Raw genomic sequence first — 16,721 nt, 5'->3', positions numbered from 1 at the left:
AGAAAGAGTCAACCACAATTGATAACTAGACTCAGCTAATTGAACACAGTCAATTTTGGTTGGAGCCAACCCTGCTGGGTTAAAATCTGACTCATGTTGAACCATACCATCAGAGTGAATTAATTACCACAATTTCTCCAAGCACACTATGTCAAGATCAAAGCACATTCCATAGGAGTTGAGGAAAAAAATATTGAAGTGCATCAGTCTGGAAATATTTACAAAGACATTTGAAAGTTTTGGGACTCTACCAAACCACAGTAAAAGCCATTATCTCCAAATGATGAACACTTGTAACAATGGTGAATCTTCCGGGGAATGGACAGCCTGCCAAAATTTCTCCAAGGGTTCAGCAACAGCTCATCTGGGAACCCTTGGTAAAAATCCCACAAGAATGTGCAGATGTACAAACATCCTTTGCTAGGGTCTATATTCATGGTTCCAATATAAAAAAGTTCTGGGCAAATTTTTGACCAGTGCCAGCCTAAAACCACTATAAACCAAAATAATCTGCAATTTGCCTTTCGTATTTGCAACAAAGCACCTGCAAGACTTTAGAATATCATATGGATAGATGAATCAAAAGTAGATCTTTTGGTTTCAATTTTGGTTGGTGTAAACATTGTGGAGCTAGTGCAGTGGTGTGAAAATGCTTTGCTGTCATTTTTTTAAGGAATCATGAATTCTACTCTACCAGAAAATTCTTAAACAGAACATCTTGGTAGTCTGAACGTAAACTGAAAGTGAAATGGAATTGGATTATGCAGCAAGATGATCCAAAGGATAAAATGAACATTTGAATATTTGAAAAGAAATTTTGGATTGGCCCTGTCAAAGTCATGACTTGGACACAATAGAACTTGTGGCTGGACCACAAATGAGCAGTTCATGCTCAAACACCTACCATGCTGTAAGCATTATGACAATTTCTAACAAAACCATGTATCACAATTATTGGCATACCTGCATTTAGTATTTTGTGCAGCCTTTGCCAACATATTAGCAGTAAGTCTTCTCTTGCAATGCTTGATGAATTTGGAGAATACAGAGCAAGGAATCTTAGACCACTCCAAAATATAGAATGTCTACAGATCCTCCAGGGCTCTCGGTCCTCTCTTGTGGACTCTCCTCTTCAGCTCAGCCCAAATGGGTTTCAATGGGTTTAGGTCAGGAGACTGGGAGATCATGTCAAAATCTTGATTTTGTGGTCATTGAGCCATTTCTGGGCAGATTTGGATGCATGTTTTGGATCCTTGTCCTGCTGAAGGATCCAACCATAACCCAGTAACTTCTTGATAGAGGCATCCAGATTTTCATTTAAAACTTCCTGGTACTTCATGGAATTCATGATGCCATATAACTAGGTTTCTGAAGGTCTTTGGAGGAGAATCAGCCACACAATATCACAGATTCTCCACCATATTTAACAGTGGGGTTTAGGGTTTAGGATATTTTATGTATAACCATTCCTCTTTTTATGGCAAACCCACATCGAGTGAGAGTTTCCAAAGGCTCTATTTTTGTCTCATATATATATATATATATATATATATATATATATATATATATATATATATATATATATATATAAAACATATATTTGGTTCCTGTCAAAGTTCCAGTAGCATCTCACAAACTCCAGGTGCTTACATCTGTGGTTAGATGAAAGAAAAGTATTTCTTCTGGCGTGTCTTCTAAATTGATAAATAGGTGATGTCTAATTGTGGACATTGTTGAATTGGTGACACCAAAATGCTGTCATCTGCAAATTTTTATATCTCTAAGCATCCTCATTACTGTGCATGGAGACCAAATACATCTGCATCCTCTTCCAGACAGATTTATTACAGCTCTGGGTGTTTTAAACTTCTTAATTATTTTAGTGGATATGGGTGTTTTCAGTTGTTTACCTATTGTTTTTAGCCTATTTTATGAACACAGTTTTTTCTCTTTTTTTATGTGTATTCTCTCCCCATAATGGGTGACCACTTGAGAACTCCTACACACTCAGATGAGTTTAAAAAAGTAAAATATAAGTGGGCGCATGCTTCAGTTGCACTTTTTTTCATGAGAAATTCTAGGGGTGCAAATAATTTACATGCGGTTTTCATGAGTTTTCATTTTCTTCAATTAAACGTTTGATTTCTCTCTTTTTCAGTATGAGATTTAGCTAATGAACCACAACACTGTTTTTGACAATGGACATTGTCACAAAGCAGCTTTACAGAAATCCAGATATAAAATTTAAATTCAAATTTTAAATTTATTGCTAATGAGCAAGCCAGAGGCGATTGAGGCAAGGAGAAGCTCCCTGAGACGACATGAGGAAGAAACTTTGAGAGGAACCAGACTCAAAAGGAAACCCATTCTCTTCTGGGTGGTTCCGGATAGTTTTAGGAGCGTCGCTAGAGTTTTAAGTTTAAGTCTGTTGTATCAAACTGAAGTTATCAAATGTTCAATGATTTAGACTTGAGTGTAAACTTTTCTTAGCAATTGCTAATTGTTCTTAAGCTATCCAAGGAAGATCCACTGCCGTCTTTAGGGTGTCTGTGTAGTGCCATTCACAGTAAACCCATGATGATCTTTAGGCTATCCATGTGGGGCCATCCTCAGCAGCAGCAAGTGATTTTCAGGTGATGAAAGCTCAAAGCAGAAGTGGGATATCAGAATGGATCACCACATAGCTCAACACACACAGAGAGAGAAGTGGGGAGGTAGAGAGAGAGAACACAGATTATTAGGTATGGTCTTGTCCTGTAATGGTTTAAGAAGATGTACATTGTGCGCAGAGTACAACCAGGGACTAGCACAACTAGACAGAGAGCCAGAAGGTAACACAGACACGAGGGTGCCTTGGGAAATAAAGTGGCCAGCCACTCCACCGTCAACAAACCTGAGTGAACACGTGACAGTTGGGAGTGACAGCATCCAAACATCCCAGTTTACCAAAACACTCTATGCCCATGAACCCTCCAGATGAACCTGTGCCTTTATCTAAGGGAAAAGCTAATTAACCAAAGAGTTGATTAAGCATATAATTATTCAGCCTAGTATTAAAGACTGAGACTGTGTCTGAGTCCCAATTTAAACTATTTGGAACTCTGCCCCCTGCTGTAGTCTTCATTATTCGTGGTACCAACAAAGAGCCTGCAACTTTTGGTCAAAGCGGCAGCGTGAGACCATTCAATGCTTTATAAGTCAATAGTATTTAATAATCAGTGCAGAAAATTATTCACCTTTACCAAGGGTGCCAATAATTCTGGAACTGACTGTCATTTTAAGGGATTTCTCATAGGTGATGATGTTTCTCATACGTGATAATGATGTTTACATGACGTATTTTATTTCTCCTTTTTATATTGGAAAACATTTGTGCAAAAAACAAAAAGCATCCAGTGAGCAGCAGTACTTCCAGTAGATATGCCATGCTGAGTGGAAAAGCATTGAAAAAAACACTGGCAAGCAGTTTCAACAGCATATAATTTTATTATGCCCTCCCGTGTTTTCCTGAAATGGTGGAAATGCTTGTTTTACTGTCTGTTTTTGGGATATAAGTTCTGGACAATTACATCGTTTTATCACGATTTTTTTTAAATGGTAAATCACAAGCAGGGAAAAGTCTCACAACCCTAGTTATATCCATATTAGCTAAATTAACTTTGCAAGTTTCTTAGTACTGAAAAGACAGGATATCAGCATAGTCCACATTTTGTTGAAGAGAAGAGCACTCCAATGGCAAACAGAAAAACGTTAATCAAAACAGGCTGGAGAGATTTCTGTGTTTAAACAAAGTACAGCTTTCTCTCAAGAAAAACATGTCGGTTTAAAATGAAAAATCTGAAGTTTAATTTATTTAATTATATGCATTGATTCTTCTCAAGAAGCTCCTTCCAATATATGTTTTGTAAATTCAAATTATTCTGCCTGCTGTTAACATATTTGGTAAAAAGCCAACAATCTTTTGTGTTCAAATGAACATGTAGAATGTTCCGTAGATCTGAGGATACTTAGTGTCTAACTGCAAATTAAAAAGTAAACATTTGTGCACTTATGCCATATTTACTTTGTGTTTATTTAAGGATTTATCTTCCAGGTGTTTGTCAGGATGAGAACGCTTAAACAATCCAAACCTGTTTGAGGGTTTTGGGTTTTTTTTTTTTCTCTCTCGAAGACGCCGGTATGTGAGACGTGGCAGCAGTGGCCCAGGCCAACCTGCAGATTTGTTCCATATGTTTCCTGAGCAAAGTTACTCTTGCTGTTTCTGTCAGCCTGTGACCCCCCCTTCCCCTTCCCCCCTCCAACGCCACCCCTTCATGTCTCTCTGCGCTCGCAGAGCTGGCCAAATTGCGATGATGAGAAGAAAATTGATGCATTGGATACGCTTTTTCTCTAACACTCTTAAGTGTACACATTCCATGGTTTTGGAAAAAGGGCCTCCAGCTTTGGCACTCAGACGATCACCTGTCAGCAGTCTTGAATCTGTTTGTAAAAGTATAATGAAATTATTTAATAATGAATGTTTTAAGAACATATGTAAAGTTGAAGGCTTTGTGTGTTTTGCCTTTTTTTCTCGTTTAAGTGCGCGAACACTTAAACAAGATCACACAGAGAGATTTCAGCTGTCTGTGGGACTTTCATAAGGATTAGGCTTCATTTACAAGGATATTTTGGCATCCCTCGAAAAAGCACACAGGTGTCTGTTTGTTCTGGGCATGGTTTGGGCTGAGATACATGTCTTTTATTCATGTTGTTAATACAAGAATTGAAAACAGAACATGCTGTTCAAACTGGTAAATGTACACAGAAATATCCAGAAGTAAAATGTTGACTATTTTCTATCCATTTCTGTATACTATACTCCTTTTGGTCTCATGTTGCTGGGTGTGCACAAACAGACGTTCAGAGCATGGTCCTAGGAGGCGCTATATAAAATCTGCTGTGCTACTTTGGCTATATAAAAAAAAAAACATGGATGCAACCTTTTTACAGTTCTATCCTGAAACATTTGTTTTCATCAAAATTGTAGCATGTAGCCAAGAACTCAACTGCAGAAAACACTGGCTGATAAGGCAGAATACATGTCCCAGGAGAAATAAAGAGAGAATAATAGGGGCCTAAAACAGAAATTTGTAGGGCATTATTGTACTTTTTTAGGCCCTGAACAATCTCCATTTATGTTTACAAATGGTAACAATCTGTCAAATAGTATCTAACAGAAGCAAGAGCTTTTCTGTCTAACCTAACTCAATTGTGATTTCAAGCATGTCTATTAAAATATCAGTGCTTAATAGTGTCAAATACTGCGCTCGGTCCAACAATTCCAAGACAGAAACATTCACAATCTGATGCAAGCAGTATGTCATTGACATTAGCCAAAGTTGATTCTGTACTATGGATGATCCATCACAGGTCTAACTTAAACCAAACAAAATCTGTAGCTGTCAATTTTCTTTGGTTTGGTAGGCATTTTTTAAAAGCCGATTGTAATTGTGTTGTTTAATGATATAATTTCCCAGCAACACAATATCAACATGAATCCCTCAGAGGTGGATAAAAATGATCTGCACTGGTCGTGATATTACATTCAACAACATAGGGAATCTATATTAACAATAGCAAAAAACCATTCCTTTTATTTTTACATGCATGAAACTGAGCCATGATTTCAGCAACAGCGACAAATGACAAAGCAACAATGCAGAAAGCACCATTAGATTTTCTCAATTCTAAGCAAATTAGGTACACTATGAGCGATAAAGTGACAAATTCAAATGGTTCACTTGAATGATTTCTCGAATCAATCCTATGGGGGGGTGTGTGTGTGTGTGTGTGTGTGTGTGTGTGTGTCTGTGTGGTCTGACATTTCTTCAGTTCCTCACTGACAACTTCTCCAGCAAACTATTTTTTAAAAAAATGTATTTTTTTCTGAAAACGTTAATGCACAGTTACTTTATATTTGATGAACTTAAAATAGTAGCTGGGGAGCATGGTGGCTTAGTGGTTAACACGGTTGCCTTGCACCTCAAGGGTTGGCATGTTCTCCCTGTGCTTCGTGGGTTTCCTTCAGGTACTCCGTTTTCCACCTCTAGTCCACAGACATTCGCTGTAGGCTGATTGGCATCTCTAACTTGGCATCTGTAGTGTGTGAATGGGTGAGTGAGTGTGTGCGATTGTGCCTTGAGATGGGTTGGCACCCCGTCCAGGGAGTCCCCCACCTTGTACCCCAAGTACCCTGGGATAGGCTCTAGGCTCCCCGTGACCCTGTAGGATAAGCGGTACAGCAAATGGATGGAAAATAGTTGGACTTTCCATCTGGAAGGGTGTCCAAACTTTTGCATGTGCCATAAATACTATTTTATTGGTTTCTGTTTTTTAAGTTCATCATATATAAATTATCTTTGCATTGCCATTTGCAGATTTTTTAAAAATACTTTGCTGCAGAGTTTGTGTTTACTACTTTTCACTTCAAAATCAACTGATTTGGCCAGGGGTGCCCAAACTTTTGCATACAACTGTATACTGTACACAAATTGCACCGCTGCAATCACAAAAGGGGAATTCATCTTTACCAGTCTCCAGACATTTTTGTTGGTAGAAGACAGCAGGTTAAGGGTCTTAATTAGCATTCTCAAACCAAAATAAGAGATGCCAAGTAGACCTCATTTTAGTTTAATAACATTACTGTTTTGCACAAGAATGTTATTCTTTGCAACATTTTGTGTTAAAATGCAGGTTTGTATCTTTCTGAGCCAAACCAATTTGTGTAGTATACAATCATTCCATTTTCAACACCTAAAATATCGGAAGTCAATCTGAATGTTGCTCTGAATCAAGTCGGCTTGAAGCAGATTGATGTTTCCTGTATTTGGCAATGTTAATGGCCTTGAAACAGAGCTGAGTTTTTATGGAATTTTTGGATTATGTAACTCAGACATGCATGTTAAAGACATTTTGATATAGTAACATCTGTATCAAGTCCTGCTCAAATTTCACATCTGGTAAAAGCACTGCTTTCCTAAGGCTGGGATTTATTTTCAGCAGCATTTGGCTCTTATGACAAACACTAAATGCATCTTTAATGGTACTGTTATGCATTTTGCCTGACTATCAAGTCTATAATGAAATAAACTAGCTAATAATTGTATTATATGCCATGTTATTAATGTTTTTATAATGACTACATGAAAAGCTAGGACATAAAATGTGAGTCACTTTCAGTGTTTGCTAATATGGCTCCTATTTAAAACTTTAAAACAGTTATTTCTAGCTGGAGAACATTGCTGATATTGTACAGCAGTTCAGTGTTTAGCAGCCCAGTTTAGGACATTTCGATTGAAAAGATTTAGTTAGATTGTGCCCATTTGGTTTATTTTTGTAAAGCATAATCTGTATCAGATGCTTCCCCCCATGGGTATTTAACAAATATAAATCACAGTTGGATTAAAAATATATTATAGTTTGCTTTCTATTAAGGCCTCAATAACTTCTGCAGAAATACAGTATTACCTTCAAGTCAGCATTATTATTTTTGTCTTGTATCATGCAGAGAGATTTATAGGTTTTGTCTACAGGGCAATGAGAAAAGCTGAAGCAGAAGCTCCATCTGCTGGTCTTAGGATGTCCAACATGAATCGCAAATAAGGATTTGCTGAAATTTTAGCCATTCAAAGCACATTGTGTACTTTAAACCCACATGCACAGTTTAGACTCTGATCCAAAAGAAACACTGACCAACTATTCTTACAATTTTGTTTCCCAAATTACGGACAAGGTAGCATCAGATTTGCAACAATGGCCCAGTTGTGTACTTTACATGTAAGTAAATGTTTACTCACTTTCACTTTATCAGGTGAAAGATACATACTAATTACACACATTTTACATTTGATCAGTGGGTAGTGTTGCCGCCTCACAGCTCCAGGGTCCCTGGTTGCGCTCGGTTGCTGTTGTGGAATTACACGTTCCCCCGTGTCCACATGGGTTTCCTCTGGGTTCTACAGTTTACTCCCACCTCCAAAGAACATGCCAGTAGGTGGACAGGCTGTGCTAAAGTGCCCCTAGATGTGAGTGAGTGAGTGAGTGAGTGAGTGAGTGAGTGAGTGCGCGTGTGCGCGTGCGTGCGTGTGTGTGTACATGGTTCCCCTGCAATGGACTTATGTCCTATCCAGGGTGTATTCCCACCTCACACACAGTCTTCCTGGGATAGGCTCTGGATCCATCACAATCCTGACCAGGATAAAGTAGTTACTGAAGACCAGTGAAGGAAGGCACATTCAAGGTTACCTCCCCAGCACTTATGTGTATAATTCATTTCTAATTCTTACAGTTCATGTGTAATTCTTGCCAATAAACATTTGTAGAATGGCAGCCCTTTTAATAAACATCCAGAACTTTTGAACACATAGAATTTGTTTTAACAAGTCATCTGGATAGACGTTATTTTCCAATTTTTATAGTGGAGTTTCAACTGCTGTCTCTATTACCCACAATACACTGCAAGGACATGTCAATATGGCTCTGTGACTCTCAATCACTCTTCCTCTTTGCTCTTTAATGACATGTTGTAGCAGTAAACCCTGAACCAACAGTTGTGTGGCTATAAGACCAGCTGAATAGTGTTTTTCTTTCCTAAATATATGCCAACATATCACCAATACTTTTCTAAAACACTTCCCTGGTGGCTTAGGCAATCACTTTGCTTGCACATTTGTGCATATGTTAGTGTGCAGTCGTGTCTATATTATCACTCTTGGCTGAAAAAAATGTTAATGTTGCCTTAATTTCCTAATTTCATATTGAATATGGTTTTGTTAAGCACAAGGTTTACCCTGAGATGGACTGGCAACTCATTTTTCACCTCACTCCCAGTGTTCCTGGGTTAGCCTCTGGATCTACCGTGAACCTGACCAGGATAAGGGCTTACTGAAAGTGAGTGAGATAAGATTGGTATCATCAGACTCTTTACAGCAATGTATAAGACTTAACATGGGCTTCTGAGTCAAACTATCTATAAATGATAGAACATGATCTATCTATAGCTGGTCTATTTAGAGCACTATCTTTGACCTGGGATATCTACAGAATAAGCTACAATAGCTTAAATGACCACATTCTCGTTTCTGGTGACTATTCTTTGTTATATAGTGTGTAGGTGGACAAACAAAATAACTTCTCAAGTTTTTTTGATGACGTTGCTTACTAAAATGAAGTCTTCTACATAGTGAATGAACTCATCTCTAAACACTAGCATTTGGGACACACCCTTAATGCATTTGCATGGCTCTTTCATCTACCATTGGTGTAGATGACAGAAACATTTGGTCTACCAATTTTTTTCTTTCTGTTTATTCACAAAACACTTTTTTTTTTACACATTTCAACAAAGGTTTTACACAATTGTGGCTGTAGCTTATTTCATAGTTTACAAGTCTTAGTCTACATTAGAGATCTGCATTGTATCTCTTGAGTACTTCATGTTCCTTTACCATAATAATGACAGTGAAACAATTTAAGGTTTACTAACGACGTCTGATTATACAGTTTAAAAAATTTGACTTTAGTTCAGCAGTACCACTGATTCTGCATGAAGGTATAAACAGATTATAACAATGATTGCACCCAATGTAGCTACTCTATTACCTGTGGTCCCAATAAACCAGGTTAAATAGTTTCCAGCAAAAATGCCTGGTGAATATTTTGTTACATATTTATCTTCACAGGGTGTTTTTCAAGTAAACTACTAGTTCATCAGTGGATGTGGATGTACGGTGCAACCTGACTGAGGGATTAACATCCCAAGTATTAAATGAAAGACATAATCAAATATAAGTTGAGCTGCTGCCCTCCAGTGGAACCCTGCGCTCACTTTCGTCTAAAATTGCCGAGTTGCAGAGCTCTGTGGCCAGATGCACAGCGGAAGGTGGCTGGTTGGATCTGCCAGTATTTCACCGGATTGGCAAATAGGCTGATTCCTGAGTAGAGAGCCTTCTTTACCTTGCTTCTTGTTGGGCAGAAGTCATTCACTCCCACACTGGTAATGCTATTAGCATGGAGGTACACCACCTGATAGCACATGTTAAACAGAGGTGTCACGTTTGGTGGTTGTGCTATTGTGTGACTTTTCAGTTTCATAAAATTTATACACTTTATATAGGGTCTCTTTTAAAAGTACAACATTATTAAAAGTACAACAGAATATTAAATCAGCATTAAAATACAGTACGTGCCATTGAAAGATAGTGAAAACTGAATTTGCTGATAGCTGCATATACCCTGGAATCCAAAGTGGGTCATAGTTTTGTTTATAGTTTCGTATACATTTTGTTAATTAAGCAATATCGCACGAGCAAGAGTACGGTTATACTGAATATCAGCACGGCTGTGATTTGGCCACAGGCACGAGCCTGCAGGGCGAATGCTGTAGCTAATTACAGCTGTGCTGATATTCAGTATAACCGTTCTATTGACAAGAATTTAATATTGAGTAAGTGACATTTCAGACACAATATGGCCAAATGTTGCATGTAGCACGTCAGCTCGCCTGGCTAGCTAGCTCACATTAATTTCCCATTAAAGGTGCTAGGAAGTGGAATTGTATGTGGTGTACACAGATGAGCGGAGTGACACACACAGTGAAATGTCCCAGTGCAGTTATATTAAATATAATCACTTTTGGAACGCTGCACGACCAATCAAATTAGTGAACCAGAACTAAGTGTTGTAGGATTTGTGATAAACGACAATTTATCTTTGGTATGCAAATATGTCAAAATGTTTTAGCAGCTATAGTCAGATAAAGAGTATCCTGAGCTCATCCCAGAACTCCTGTTCACAATATAATATGATACCAAACATCGCCTTTCAACACATATGTACATTATAGAATGTTTGCCTTTGTTCTTTATGACTGTATTCTGTAATGATCAAGTTGCACTCTCCGGTGGCACCCAGAAGAGGACAGTCAGGTTCCTTTTAAGTTTTGTTCCTCATACCATCACAGGGTTTTCCTTACCTCTCGATTGTCACTAGGGATACATATACAAATTGTATACAAATACAATTAAGATGAATTGGAATAGATAAATGGATAAAATTACATGGCATGTAATATGATTGGACAGTAGTAATATGATTATTCTGATAAAGGGTATTCGACACACACTTATCGTTATCGTGATTACTCAAAAATATCACTGTCCGTTCCATTTGTTTTTCCAATCTTCAACTGTCCAGTTTTGCTGAGTCTATGCCCACTGTAGCCAACGTGGTCTTCTGTTGTAGCCCATCCACCTCAAGGTTTGGCATCTTGTGCGTCCTGAGATGCTTTTCTGCTCACCGCAGTTGTAAAGAGTGGTTATTTGAGTTACTGTAGCCTTCCTGTCAGCTCAAACCAGTCTGGTTATTCTTCTCTGAACTCAAGGTGTTTCTGCCTGCAAAACTGCTGCTGACTCACTTTTTGTTTCACACCATTCGGTGTAAACTCTAAGATGACTGTACATGACAATCCCAGAAATATACTCAAAACCAGCTCGTTCTGATGCTTGATATGACTGTTAACTGTTAACGTATTGAAAGCATTCTCGTGGTTGGATAGGGAAGTGTGCGTGTGTGTGTGTGTGTGTGTGTGTACATACATACATACATACATACATAAAAAAAATATACATACATACACAAACACACACATAGCAAAATTACCTTTGCTTACCTGTAAATACTTAAGCGTGTTCAAACCTGGGGGAATATTTTTCAGCCTGTTGTTATCCAAATGAATTTCTCTGACTTTAGGAATATATGCTAAGCTCCCATTCTCCACAAATTTGATCTGGTTGAAAGCCAACCCCAGCCTGCAGTACACAGAGACAAAAATAACATTTTCATAAATGTCTGTTTTTATGGCCAGGCAGATACTATAATGTTGTGTGTTTACCTCAGCAAATGTTTGTATCGGATAAAGTCTTCCACCTCCACTTTAGCAATCTTATTATAGTCCAAGTGAAGCTCAGTCAGAGAAGAGGGCAGATCTGTGAACATAAATAAAGTGTAATGAGTAGCCCAAATAAACGTTTCTTAAAATTACTGAGAGCAGATTCTTCCTTCCTACACTAAGAAATCATGTTCAGCTTTTGGAGGAGCTTAATAATTATCAAAAGATTTTTTCAGATTGTTTGTACCCTGTACTAAATGCCATTTGTGTCTAGCTATTGTTCCTACTAAAAGACAGCCATTTTTAGACATGCCAAAATCTTAAAAGGTATATAATCAGTTCTGTGTTTTTTTCTCGGTAGCATATGTCAGTTTGCTACTGTGACTGTGCTCTTCTCCTCCTCCTCTGCAGTATCTACATTCTTTCCCAAACCACATGATTATTTACGTTTTCTAAATGACTCATATTTGTTAAAACAAATTTCAGTGTAAACACTAGCGTTTTGGATCCACCCTTGGAGTTTCCTGGAACCAAAATTTACAGCTCAGTATGTTTTAAAACATTTAGTTAAAACATTGTAACATTAAATACATAGTATTTTAACATATTAAGTACTGTTAATGTTTAATATTTTAAAATTAAATATATTTTAAATATTTTAAATATAAATATATATTACGATTATACAATAGTCCAGTTATTTCAGTGCTCAAAATAATAATAATAAAGTTTTCATTCGTTAAAATCGTGTAATCATGCAGTTGTGAAAGACGTTACCTTTTGGTATTGCTGTGAGCCTTGCCTCTGCAATTCTCAGGTAAAGCGTCGCCATATCGTTAAAAGCTCCTAGTTCAATCCCACTGTTGGCAATAGGATTAGCGCTCATTTCTGGAGGAATAATGTACTGAAATGTAAGAGATCTTGAACATTTAACACATTATACATACTATACATGAAGCTGCACGTATATATGCATGTTGTATTAATTGTATTAAATTAAAACATGCTTCCAGGTTGTGGTTTGGCTTGAGACCAGTTTTTAATACATGATGCATTTAACCAGCATTGTGATAGAGCTGCTTTCTCAGTGCTTATAAGTTGTGAGTATGGCTTGGAACCAGGAAATGTTTTTGAAATGATCAAATTGGGGTGTTTTGTCTCAAAGAACAAAACGCAGAATCACAACATCTATCAAATTAATTGCTTTAATATATAAAAAACTGTTTTGGAGAAAAATATTCTTTAACAAAGACAGGTCAAATTTCCCAGTCAGGAAGAGGATTATTTTTATCTATTAATCTTACATGCTGAGTTAGCTTCAAATAAACATTGTTGTGGGTGGGATGGTCATACAATGGGTAGCTTTACTGCCTCACATCTCCAGAGTCCCTGGTTCAGTCCTCTGTGTGTGGAATTTTGCATGTTCTCCCTGTCTCTGCATGGGTTTTCTTCCGGGTTATCCTGTTTCCTCCCACCTCCCAAAAACAGGCTGGGATGTGGCAGCAGGGACGCAGGAATTTAAAGCAGCATACACAAAATTATGTTTGCTACAGAATTAGGTGCTATGTCTTTAGTAATTTTGAAAAAATCTCTTTTGCGATTTGCTTAGGCAGTTTGTCAGTCACAAATGTCAAATGTGATAGGCTAATGTTGATTTGAAACGAATATAATAAACATGATAAAACGTAGAATAAAATAAAACAAATTCAAAAATTGACCCCTTGCTACAGCGATATGAGAAGCACATGAAGATTGTGATTTTTGCTTTTTCAGCAAAAAATGAATAAAATTTGCCTGACATAAAAGGCAATTAACTGAAAGATGACTTGAAGTTACTTTTGATTTCCACCAACTTTGTCTAGGTGAACTTTACCTTGTGAACCTTGTGAGCCAATTAAAAAAAACAGTTAGGTGGTGCTGTGTTCTCTTTGGTCAGTAAAAAAATGGAGGATCCGCTTATTATTAATTAGTGGTAACACTAGTCTTCTGCTTTTGCGCACATCTTTAAAAAAAAAAAAAAAAAAAAAAACAAGGCCGTCTTTTGGTAAAATTCAGTTGTTTTTTTTCTTGACGCCTGCTAGGATTTCCTTGTTAGAGGATGAAAAGGAATGAATAAACATTGTCTTGTGCTTACTTACGTTACTTAATTTACAGTTTTCCCACATCAAAAATGTGATATAACCCTTGAATTTTCTTTATTATAAGAATATTTCTTACATATCATACTTCTATCATTTCAAATGAAGGGCTTATAAATTGCACATGCCAAAATCCATACCTAGAACATGCAAGAATTGCATCCCTTTAAATGCATCCTTTTGGATTCTGTTGATCCTATTGTCATGGATTCTTAGCTCCAAGATGTTCTTTGGCAGATTTTCAGGTATTTGTGTCAGGAGATTATATGACAAGTAGAGCAGACGGAGTTTCCCCATGTTTTGGAAAGCCTTTGGATGAATCTTTGAAATCTGGTTATTAACCAGAAACAAGGCCTGTAGTAAGAAATACAAAAGAAATGCATATGACTTATGACTACTTAACAGAATGTAGCTTTAGTGTTAGATAAAATACTGCAAATCAGTCGTTAGTGTTTACTTAATACACATGTAGATCATACATTTGGCATGTTCTGATTTCTTGATCACCTCTAAACTCGTAAAGGAACTACGGTAACATCACGTAACCATTAGTAATAGTGAATGTGTGAACATCAGTCATTTATCTTACATAGAGATGACTCAGTTTTTTAAAGTCTTCCTCCTTGATTTCAGTGATATCGTTGTTTTGCAGATCGATCATTAGCGTGTCTACTGGAATGTTACGTGGCACTGATGTCAAACCTGTTAAAAACAAACACAAGAGTGATCTGTCATTATGCTAATTAGAAATTCCCTGTGGGATGTTTACACCCAGACAGTCCAGAAAAAAACGGATCTATTACCTAGATCTGAACATTGAACAACCCTTCTGAAACACTGGCAGCCAAAAGGGCAGTCTGTAATAAAGTTGTCTTCAATATCATTATCATCGTCGTCGTCATCATCGTCATCATCATCAATCTCATTGTCTTGTTGCATGATGTCATGAATCTTCATCAACTCCATGATGTTTATTGGCTTGTAAGGTTTTCCGTGGCACAGGAAAAGTAAGGTGAACAACAAAATCACTCTCATTGTGGAGATTAGGTCAGGATGTTTAGGGCCTGTGAATGAGAAAATGCATGTATTAGTACAGATTGTTCATTTGATCACATTATAGCAAATCTATTCTGCTACGTTTCTAAATACTGTCTGCTGGGTGAAAAGGTCAATATATTGTTGTAATAGTTGTGTTAGGGTTGTTGTAGTAGTTGTGATAATGTACCAGGCATTAAAGATTACAACTAATGTTTTTCTTCTATAGGTGGTTTAATAGAATAATTCAGCTGGCTCAATCAAAAAAAAAAATTAAAAAGAAAAAAACAGTTTCACTGTTTATAAAAAAAAAAAAGGGCTTATAAATTGCACATGCCAAAATGTAGAGGAATATTACAAATTAAAATATGTCACTTTGCTGCATAAGCTGCAGCACCAGCTAGGGGGCAGGAAACACTTATAGTCTGTGAAATTTGCTAGTTTGAAAATATTATTTTGCTCCCCGTCTCATCTTCCTTCCATGAGCATCACCTAAATTGTTGCTACAGCTTCATGTTCAATACAAGTTTACTTCCAGACCATTTATGTTTATAATAAATTAAAAGAATAATTAAAATATAATTGTCAAGATTAAGTACAAACAAAAAAAACACATATTATTTAACAGTATTAAATGCATTTCGAGACCATTACAAGACATAAAAGTAAATAAAATATGCTCAGCAAAGGATTAATGTGATCTGTCGGCTGCCAGGAAAATCAAGTATGTCCAAAAACATTTAAGTTCTGCAGAGAATATCAAGAACAGACATTAATGATATGGTTTGTGACAAAATGATATGGAGTTGTGACAAAAAAAATACAATTAAGCATATTGCAACTGATTCCTAATACTATTCTCACTCCTAAAAATATTTACAATGAATTAATTACTCTTCCTATTAAAAATACTACTGTAAGTTAAAACTGTGAGCTACTGGCTACAAACATTTCCTGGATTAAGGTTTTCTCTTCAACAGGCATTAAATAGAGTTGTGTATAAAATTCACTATGTCTTTGTTTAGTCAAGATACTAATGTTTGTAGTTCTTACTGTGAATAACTTAATGGTACATGAAGAGATGATACTGAATTGTAGTTATTAGAATATTCATGTTGATGTAAAATATCAATACAAGATCAATAATGTTAGTTACAACTCAGTTCAGTATCAGTTCACTATCAATAAATCAATGCTTTATGTCAAAGAAAAGCCATACCTGAGAAATAAGTGTTATCCTTGTTACGCTCCAAAAGCCTGCAGGAGCGACATTAAAATGTATGATGATCCCAAATTTCTGCACAAAAGTTCAAGAGGAAAAAAAAAGAATACACTGAAAAGAGTTCCTGAATGGACATAAAAAGACCAGAGGAGCTATGCGTGAAAAGACATCACACACTGATCACAGTGTCAGTCAAGTCTTAACTGCTGCTGAATACATAATATTGCTGGTCATATGTTTCTCATCACTGCTTGAAACCTGGCCAAAACTGTAAACTTTTATGTTCAAGCTGTTATTATAGTCCTTATAAAGGGTATTGGGGTAGGTCCTGGCGGTCCTGCACACTCTGAGTGGGCGTCTTTTTGGCATTTTAAAATTTAAATGCTTTTACTTCTATTTT

At 36.8% G+C, this 16,721-nt stretch overlaps 2 protein-coding genes across 5 annotated transcripts in view; one reads left to right on the top strand and one right to left on the bottom strand.

Moving 5' to 3' along the window:
* cenpp (centromere protein P) overlaps positions 1 to 16,721 on the top strand; it is an 84,956-nt gene that overhangs the window by 34,507 nt on the left and 33,728 nt on the right. The window lies entirely within an intron of this gene.
* On the bottom strand, positions 9,169 to 16,600 carry aspn (asporin (LRR class 1)). The gene is made up of 8 exons (XM_026932583.3): positions 16,319 to 16,600; positions 14,868 to 15,128; positions 14,654 to 14,766; positions 14,205 to 14,418; positions 12,704 to 12,814; positions 11,930 to 12,023; positions 11,708 to 11,846; positions 9,169 to 10,062 (listed from the first exon to the last, which is right to left on the bottom strand). The coding sequence occupies exons 2-8, from the start codon at positions 15,097 to 15,099 to the stop codon at positions 9,862 to 9,864; spliced, it is 1,104 nt and encodes a 367-aa protein (XP_026788384.1). The 5' UTR covers positions 15,100 to 15,128; positions 16,319 to 16,600; the 3' UTR covers positions 9,169 to 9,861.

The sequence above is a fragment of the Pangasianodon hypophthalmus genome, chromosome 20 (assembly GCF_027358585.1).
Source record: "Pangasianodon hypophthalmus isolate fPanHyp1 chromosome 20, fPanHyp1.pri, whole genome shotgun sequence".
Classification (NCBI taxonomy): Eukaryota; Metazoa; Chordata; class Actinopteri; order Siluriformes; family Pangasiidae; genus Pangasianodon; species Pangasianodon hypophthalmus.
This window is presented reverse-complemented; position numbering and strand designations above follow the sequence as displayed.

Coding starts and splice junctions, on each gene's coding strand:
- aspn (XM_026932583.3), bottom strand. CDS start 15,099: ATGAGAGTGATTTTGTTGTTCACCTTACTTTTCCTGTGCCACGGAAAA. Junction 12,024..12,703: donor GCTCACAGCAATACCAAAAG/GTAACGTCTTTC, acceptor TTATGTTCACAG/ATCTGCCCTCTTCTCTGACT. Junction 11,847..11,929: donor CGATACAAACATTTGCTGAG/GTAAACACACAA, acceptor TGTGTACTGCAG/GCTGGGGTTGGCTTTCAACC.